The sequence below is a fragment of the Coregonus lavaretus genome (assembly GCF_964263955.1).
Source record: "Coregonus lavaretus genome assembly, chromosome: 18".
NCBI lineage: Eukaryota > Metazoa > Chordata > Actinopteri > Salmoniformes > Salmonidae > Coregonus > Coregonus lavaretus.
The window spans coordinates 24095330-24103779 of record NC_140005.1 but is presented as its reverse complement, the minus strand read 5'-3'; the positions used below and the strand labels follow the sequence as shown (position 1 = coordinate 24103779).

The 8450-nt window shown below is 42.6% G+C and overlaps 1 protein-coding gene across 1 annotated transcript in view; it reads left to right on the top strand.

The window, feature by feature from the left end:
- Window positions 1-3952: 3952 nt before the first annotated feature.
- The window catches only part of LOC311145468 (protein O-mannosyl-transferase TMEM260-like), a 29636-nt gene continuing 25138 nt past the window's right edge, over window positions 3953-8450 (top strand). The window contains exons 1-2 of the mRNA XM_084181712.1: window positions 3953-4041; window positions 4415-4522. Coding sequence (XP_084037838.1) covers window positions 4417-4522 — 106 coding nt within the window. The 5' untranslated portion in view covers window positions 3953-4041; window positions 4415-4416. The remainder of the gene's footprint in view (window positions 4042-4414; window positions 4523-8450) is intronic.

Below are 8450 nucleotides of genomic sequence, written 5' to 3'. Positions count from 1 at the left end.
CTAATTCTCTCGTTCTCTCTTTCTCTCTGAGAACCTGAGCCCTAGGACCATACGTCAGGACTACCGGGCATGATGACACCTTGCTGTCCCCAGTCCGCCTGGCCTTGCTGCTATTCCAGTTTCAACTGTTCTGCCTGCGGCTACGAAACCCCTACCTGTCCCAGACCTGCTGTTTTCAACTCTTTAATGATCGGCTATGAAAAGCCAACTGAGAGACCTGAGCCCTAGGACCATACGTCGGGACTACCGGCCGTGGTGACTCCTTGCTGTCCCCAGTCCGCCTGGCCTTGCTGCTATTCCAGTTTAAACTGTTCTGCCTGCGGTTATGGAACCCCTACCTGTCCCAGACCTGCTGTTTTAAACTCTAATGATCGGCTATGAAAAGCCAACTGAGATTTATTCCTGATTATTATTTGACCATGCTTGTCACTTATGAACATTTTTGAACATCTTGGCATGGTTCTGTTATAATCTCCACCCGGCACAGCCAGAAGAGGACTGGCCACCCCTCATAGCCTGGTTCCTCTCTAGGTTTCTTCCTAGGTTTTGCCTTTCTAGGGAGTTTTTCCTAGCCACCGTGCTTCTACACCTGCATTACTAGCTGTTTGGGGTTTTAGGCTGGGTTTCTGTACAGCACTTCGAGATATTAGCTGATGTAAGAAGGGCTATATAAAATAAAATTGATTGATTGATTGATTGATTGTGCACCGGGGCCTCCCACTCCTCTTTCTATTCTGGTTAGAGCCAGTTTGCGCTGTTCTGTGAAGTTAGTAGTACACAGCGTTGTACGAGATCTTCAGTTTCTTGGCAATTTCTCGCATGGAATAGCCTTCATTTCTCAGAACAAGAATAGACTGACGATTTTCAGACGAAAGTTATTTGTTTCTGGACATTTTGAGCCTGTAATCGAACCAACAATTGCTGATGCTCCAGATACTCAAGAAGGGCAGTTTTATTGCTTCTTTAATCAGCACAACAGTTTTCAGCTGTGCTAACATAATTGCAAAAGGGTTTTCTAATGACCAATTAGGCTTTTAAAATGATCAACTTGGATTAGAAAACACAACGTGCCATTGGAACACAGGACTGATGGTTGCAGATAATGGGCTTCTGTATGCCTATGTAGATATTCCATTAAAAACCAGCTGTTTCCATCTACAATAGCCATTTACAACATTAACAATGTCTACACTGTATTTCTGATCAATTTGATGCTATTTGAATGGACAACATTTTTTCTAAGTGACCCCAAACTTTTGAACAGTAGTGTATATAAGAAGGAATCTATGCAGCTATAAAACATAAGGGAAAAGAGAAGTATATAATTGTGTCCACATACAGTGGGGAAAAAAAGTATTTAGTCAGCCACCAATTGTGCAAGTTCTCCCACTTAAAAAGATGAGAGAGGCCTGTAATTTTCATCATAGGTACACGTCAACTATGAAAGACAAAATGAGAAAAGAAAAATCCAGATAATCACATTGTAGGATTTTTAATGAATTTATTTGCAAATGATGGTGGAAAATAAGTATTTGGTCAATAACAAAAGTTTCTCAATACTTTGTTATATACCCTTTGTTGGCAATGACACAGGTCAAACGTTTTCTGTAAGTCTTCACAAGGTTTTCACACACTGTTGCTGGTATTTTGGCCCATTCCTCAATGCAGATCTCCTCTAGAGCAGTGATGTTTTGGGGCTGTCGCTGGGCAACACGGACTTTCAACTCCCTCCAAAATATTTTCTATGGGGTTGAGATCTGGAGACTGGCTAGGCCACTCCAGGACCTTGAAATGCTTCTTACGAAGCCACTCCTTCGTTGCCCGGGCGGTGTGTTTGGGATCATTGTCATGCTGAAAGACCCAGCCACGTTTCATCTTCAATGCCCTTGCTGATGGAAGGAGGTTTTCACTCAAAATCTCACGATACATGGCCCCATTCATTCTTTCCTTTACACGGATCAGTCGTCCTGGTCCCTTTGCAGAAAAACAGCCCCAAAGCATGATGTTTCCACCCCCATGCTTCACTGTAGGTATGGTGTTCTTTGGATGCAACTCAGCATTCTTTGTCCTCCAAACACGACGAGTTGAGTTTTTACCAAAAAGTTCTATTTTGGTTTCATCTGACCATATGACATTCTCCCAATCCTCTTCTGGATCATCCAAATGCACTCTAGCAAACTTCAGACGGGCCTGGACATGTACTGGCTTAAGCAGGGGGACACGTCTGGCACTGCAGGATTTGAGTCGCTGGCGGCATAGTGTGTTACTGATGGTAGGCTTTGTTACTTTGGTCCCAGCTCTCTGCAGGTCATTCACTAGGTCCCCCCGGTGAGATCTTGCGCGGAGCCCCAGATCGAGGGAGATTATCAGTGGTCTTGCATGTCTTCCATTTCCTAATAATTGCTCCCACAGTTGATTTCTTCAAACCAAGCTGCTTACCTATTGCAGATTCAGTCTTCCCAGCCTGGTGCAGGTCTACAATTTTGTTTCTGGTGTCCTTTGACAGCTCTTTGGTCTTGGCCATAGTGGAGTTTGGAGTGTGACTGTTTGAGGTTGTGGACAGGTGTCTTTTATACTGATAACAAGTTCAAACAGGTGCCATTAATACAGGTAACGAGTGGAGGACAGAGGAGCCTCTTAAAGAAGAAGTTACAGGTCTGTGAGAGCCAGAAATCTTGCTTGTTTGTAGGTGACCAAATACTTATTTTCCACCATAATTTGCAAATAAATTCATAAAAAATCCTACTGTGATTTTCTGGAGAAAAAAAATCCTCAATTTGTCTGTCATGGTTGACGTGTACCTATGATGAAAATTACAGGCCTCTCTCATCTTTTTAAGTGGGAGAACTTGCACAATTGGTGGCTGACTAAATACTTTTTCCCCCCACTGTAATTATGTGTCTACACTTCCGTCTCCAGTCATGATTTAAGGCCTAAAGCGAACCAAACACTTTAAAAAAATCATTTTAGTACATTTTATGAACAGATTTGTAGAGCTGTTGAAACATGAATCTGCACCATCTACATTCTACACCAGTGAAAATATAATTTGATCTGAGGAAATGTTGACTAATGATCATCTGCTGTATGTTAGTGTTATTCATATATTACTGAGGATGCTAATCTCTCCTCTCTCCATTGAACCTAGAGCCTTTTTCATCTTGACTGACTGTATCAACACACCCATTAGGAACCAAGACAAATACAGCTTCCTTCAGTAATTCTTTAACACCTCACAGGATGACCATGGCGTATAGCTTCTTTCAAAAGGCTACAAATCCAAAAAGGCGGCTGGCTATGTTTGAGTTTATGTTGACCTGGTTTGTCAACATTCTTAAGCTGGCCCGGTATATTGGCTCCCTTGTAATGCATTGTGCTTCCTCTTCTGGCTGATACAGAGTAATCCATAATTGAGCATGTGATTACACGCTCAAAATCAGGTTAGAAGATATAACAACAAAAAAAGACGGAGTGATGGTCCCCTTAGGTTTTTCTCAGCATATTGAGCAAGCTACAGGGCAATTGAATCTTGCTCTATCCTTCCTTAATCAATTTAAAACACCTCGGTTACAAACATCTTCAATGCTGAATCTTTATATTTTATGGAGCCTTTTGTTGACCATAGGTCGGGATGAAGTATCAGATTATATCATAATGATGCCTGTCAATCAATCTTGAAAAGAGCAGGCCAATGTTACATTTTCAAATAGATGTGGATGTTTGTGTGTTTGGCAAATGTTTAGACATTTTAACAGGATTACTGAGTGGTAGCAGGCTCGGGTAACATTTTAGTGATCACGCACGCACTCTATTCCCTCTTGTTGGATGTGACCTAGGCTAACCCTAACCCACTTTTTCTCGCAAAATCTCCATCTGTCAAAACTGCAGTTCCCTCTGGTTGTGACCCTGTCCCTTGGAGAATGCTGCTGAATGCTGATGGGCAGACCAGGAAGTGAAATCAGCAGTGTGACTATTGTCATTTGAACTTTATGCGGAATAACCTGGTATTTTTGGAAGCTAGCTATTGATTTGTTTCTTACAGTAAGACATTTAATCAAAAATACTTAATATGCACAAGACAATGTTAATGGCGCGCCTTTGTAGTGGAGAAATATAATGCGCATGGCATGGGTCTGGAGTAGTTACCAGTATCTTTGACATAACTTTCAATGAATAGGCTAGCTAGCTAGCTACCATAGTTTGCTAGGCTACGTTAGCTAGGCTGTGCTTTAAAGATTACAATAGCTACTGTGGCAAAAAAATTGATATTTGTAAATAGACGTCGGGGTGTTAGCATTGAAACCTAGCTCTAGCTAGCTACTCATTGTTTCAGTGCTAGCTAGTTAGCGTAGCTTTCCGGCTAATTGTGGATGCTAGCTAGCTAACAATTCGTGTTTTTTTTGTTGCTAACTAGCCATGGTGGTGGAGCAAAGAAGCTGGGTGCTGACTGGTGCCACTGTCGCCTGTGTCGCGGCGCTTTACCTGCCCTGCACGCAGAAGGCTGTACCCGGTGGAGATTCAGGTAAAGCTTATGGTCTTGTCAGGCAGCCAACCGTGCATGGTTTATGATGAGTGACAGGTGGTGACGTATCATCTACCCGTGATCTGACTAATCATACAGGTACTGTATTGCCCTTGTTTAGGATACAAGTTAATCACAGTATAGCATGGTGTGTTAGCAAATAACTTTTGCATACACCTTTTCAGCAAATAACTTTTGCATACACCTTTTCAGTGTGCATGCAGAAGTAGGTCATGTCAGTTCCATACTCTTTACATTCACATTCTCAATTTACCCATATAGCTTGCTACTCAGTTACATCCAGAAACGTTCCTATTATATTCAGTGCACACCTTTCTGGTGGTGACATTCCAGTGCATTGAATCTTCTCATTATATGAGGTGCCTGGATGCAGCTCTGTTCAGTGGCTGTGGTGCTGAATTGGCCATCAAGTCTTTTGTTTTAGTTTGTACTGTAATGTCCATGGTGCTGAATGTTTGTTTTCAAGCGTCCGTGCAAACATACAGTAAAAATCTATGCAGTTCTATAGGCCTATTTGATAAAATGTGCAAATATTCTGCTATTTGTTTAGTTTATCTTGTGCTCATTCAGTCTCTTACAGATTGTTTATTTAACCATCACAAACATACAGTAAATTGTATGCAATGTTATAAGCCTACTTAACAAAATCTGCAATTTTTCTGCTATTTGTGTTCTGAACATTGTTTTGTTTCTCTTGTGCTTCCTCTGTCTCTTCTATCAGTGGAGATTATTTTGGCAAAAAGTGAAGATTGGCAGTGCATATTTATTTAGTGATAAAGTCCATTTTACATTCTAATTATGACAATCAAGCGACAAGGAGCTGCATTTTAAAGTTGTTCAGTAATGTATTCAGCAGGTAGAGGTGTCTCTACTTGCCTGCTGACTGAGACAGGGAATTACTCCAGTGTCAGGATTACTGATTCATAGATGATCATGGATGGGGGACTGTGACATTCACAAAAAAATCCAGAAAAACGCATGTCAAAAATGTTATAAATTTGTTTGTTTTTTTGTCATTTAGCAGACGCTCTTATCCAGAGCGACTAACAATTTAGTGAGTGCATACATTTTTTCATACTTGCCCCCCGTGGGAATCGAACCCACAACCCTGGCGTTGCAAGCGCCATGCTCTACCAACTGAGCTACACGGGACCACATTAATGAGGGAAATAAGTATTTGACCCCCTCTCAATCAGTAAGATTTTTGGCTCCCTGGTGTCTTTTATACAGGTAACGAGCTGAGATTAGGAGCACACTCTTAAAGGGAGTGCTCCTAATCTCAGTTTGTTACCTGTATAAAACACACCTGTCCACAGAAGCAATCAATCAATCAGATTCCAAACTCTCCACCATGGCCAAGACCAAAGAGCTCTCCAAGGATGTCAGGGACAAGATTGTAGACCTACACAAGGCTGGAATGGGCTACAAGACCATCACCAAGCAGCTTGGTGAGAAGGTGACAACAGTTGGTGCGATTATTGGCAAATGGAAGAAACACAAAATAACTGTCAATCTCCCTCGGCCTGGGGCTCCATGCAAGATCTCACCTCGTGGAGTTGCAATGATCATGAGAACGGTGAGGAATCAGCCCAGAACTACACGGGAGGATCTTGTCAATGATCTCAAGGCAGCTGGGACCATAGTCACCAAGAAAACAATTGGTAACACACTACGCCGTGAAGGACTGAAATCCTGCAACGCCCGCAAGGTCCCCCTGCTCAAGAAAGCACATATACATGCCCGTCTGAAGTTTTCCAATGAACATCTGAATGATTCAGAGGAGAACTGGGTGAAAGTGTTGTGGTCAGATGAGACCAAAATTGAGCTCTTTGGCATCAACTCAACTCGCCGTGTTTGGAGGAGGAGGAATGCTGCCTATGACCCCAAGAACACCATCCCCACCGTCAAACATGGAGGTGGAAACATTATGCTTTGGGGGTGTTTTTCTGCTAAGCTCTACAGGACAACTTCACCGCATAAAAGGGACGATGGACGGGGCCATGTACCGTCAAATCTTGGGTGAGAACCTCCTTCCCTCAGCCAGGGCATTGAAAATGGGTCGTTGATGGGTATTCCAGCATGACAATGACCTAAAACACACGGCCAAGGCAACAAAGGAGTGGCTCAAGAAGAAGCACATTAAGGTCCTGGAGTGGCCTAGCCCATAGAAAATCCCATAGAAAATCTATGGAGGGAGCTGAAGGTTCGAGTTGCCAATCGTCAGCCTCGAAACCTTAATGACTTGGAGAAGATCTGCAAAGAGGAGTGGGACAAAATCCCTCCTGAGATGTGTGCAAACCTGGTGGCCAACTACAAGAAACCTCTGACCTCTGTAATTGCCAACAAGGGTTTTGCCACCAAGTACTAAGTCATGTTTTGCAGAGGGGTCAAATACTTATTTCCCTCATTAAAATGCAAATCAATTTATAACATTTTTGACATGCGTTTTTCTGGATTTTTTTGTTGTTATTCTGTCTCTCACTGTTCAAATAAACCTACCATTTAAAATTATAGACTGATCATTTCTTTGTCAGTGGGCAAACGGTCAAAATCAGCAGGGGATCAAATACTTTTTTCCCTCACTGTACTACTCCCTTCACAGAACAGCGCAAACTGGCTCTAACCAGAATAGAAAGAGGAGTGGGAGGCCCCAGTGCACAACTGAGCAAGAGGACAAATACATTAGTGTCTACTTTGAGAAACAGATGCCTCACAGGACCTCAACTGGCAGCTTCATTAAATAGTACCCGCAAAACACCAGTCTCAACGTCAACAGTGAAGAGGCGACTCTGGGATGCTGACCTTCTAGGCAGAGTTGCAAAGAAAAAGCCATATCTCAGACTGGCCAATAAAAAGAAAAGATTAAGATGGGCAAAATAACGCAGACAATGGACAGAGGAAGATTGGAAAAAAGTGTTATGGACAGACGAATCGAAGTTTGAGGTGTTCGGATCACAAATTATATATCACAATTATTATTTAAATTAAAAATCATTATTTCTAACCTTGTCAATGACTACATTTCCTATGCATTTTGCTATATTTCCTATTCAAACTAATTTCATGTATGTTTTCAATGAAAACAAGGACATTTCTAACTGACCCCAAACTTTTGAACGGTAGTGTATATAGTGTAGGTTCAGCTACAGTGAAAGTGGACTTAGGTGCATGAATGCTTTGCTCAGTAGGTTTGTGTAGTTCTGGCTTACATTCTGCAAAGGGGAAATACATTGAAACTGCATTTTGCAAGATGGAACCATTTGAAAAGCCTGGGCCAGATATGGGGGAGTAGGGGAGAGTACAGGCCAAAAACCCTGAGTAGCCCTGCTGGTTGTGCTGCTGCCGAGCGGCCTGGGCCTTTAAAAAAACGTCCAGCCCCTTCTCCACACCGTTTAGGGACGGTGCAGGATGCCTGCTCCGATAGTGCCAGCTGAACACCCTTTCTCAATTCTCCAGGTCTCCGTCTCCATGTTCTAATCTCTTTAGGTGTGATGCGCCCCAAAGAGGCTTGAGCACACCCTACGGGAACGCTGTTGTCTAGGAATGTGGTGTGTGGAAATGACAGTGATTATGGGAAGGCTGGTGTGGGTGCCTGTGCTCTGTTATAACAAAGACTCTTGGCGCCCATGCTGCTACCCTGTCGACTCATATATTTTTCCATTTTAGTAATGGGACCGCAGCACTGCTGCATCTCTGCGCCTTTGCCACTGATGTTCTGGCCCTATATTAGTTAGAATTTTATGTTGGTGTGTCAAAGTGTACAATATGGAATATGTAGTGTGAAATGGAGGATGAGACAGAGTGATAAAAAATGATGACAGGTAGTTCTCATGCCAGGTGAAATGGACCAATGGAAACATTTGAGCTGCGCAGTTGAAGAGGTTTTGGGTTTCATGGCCTATTAAAC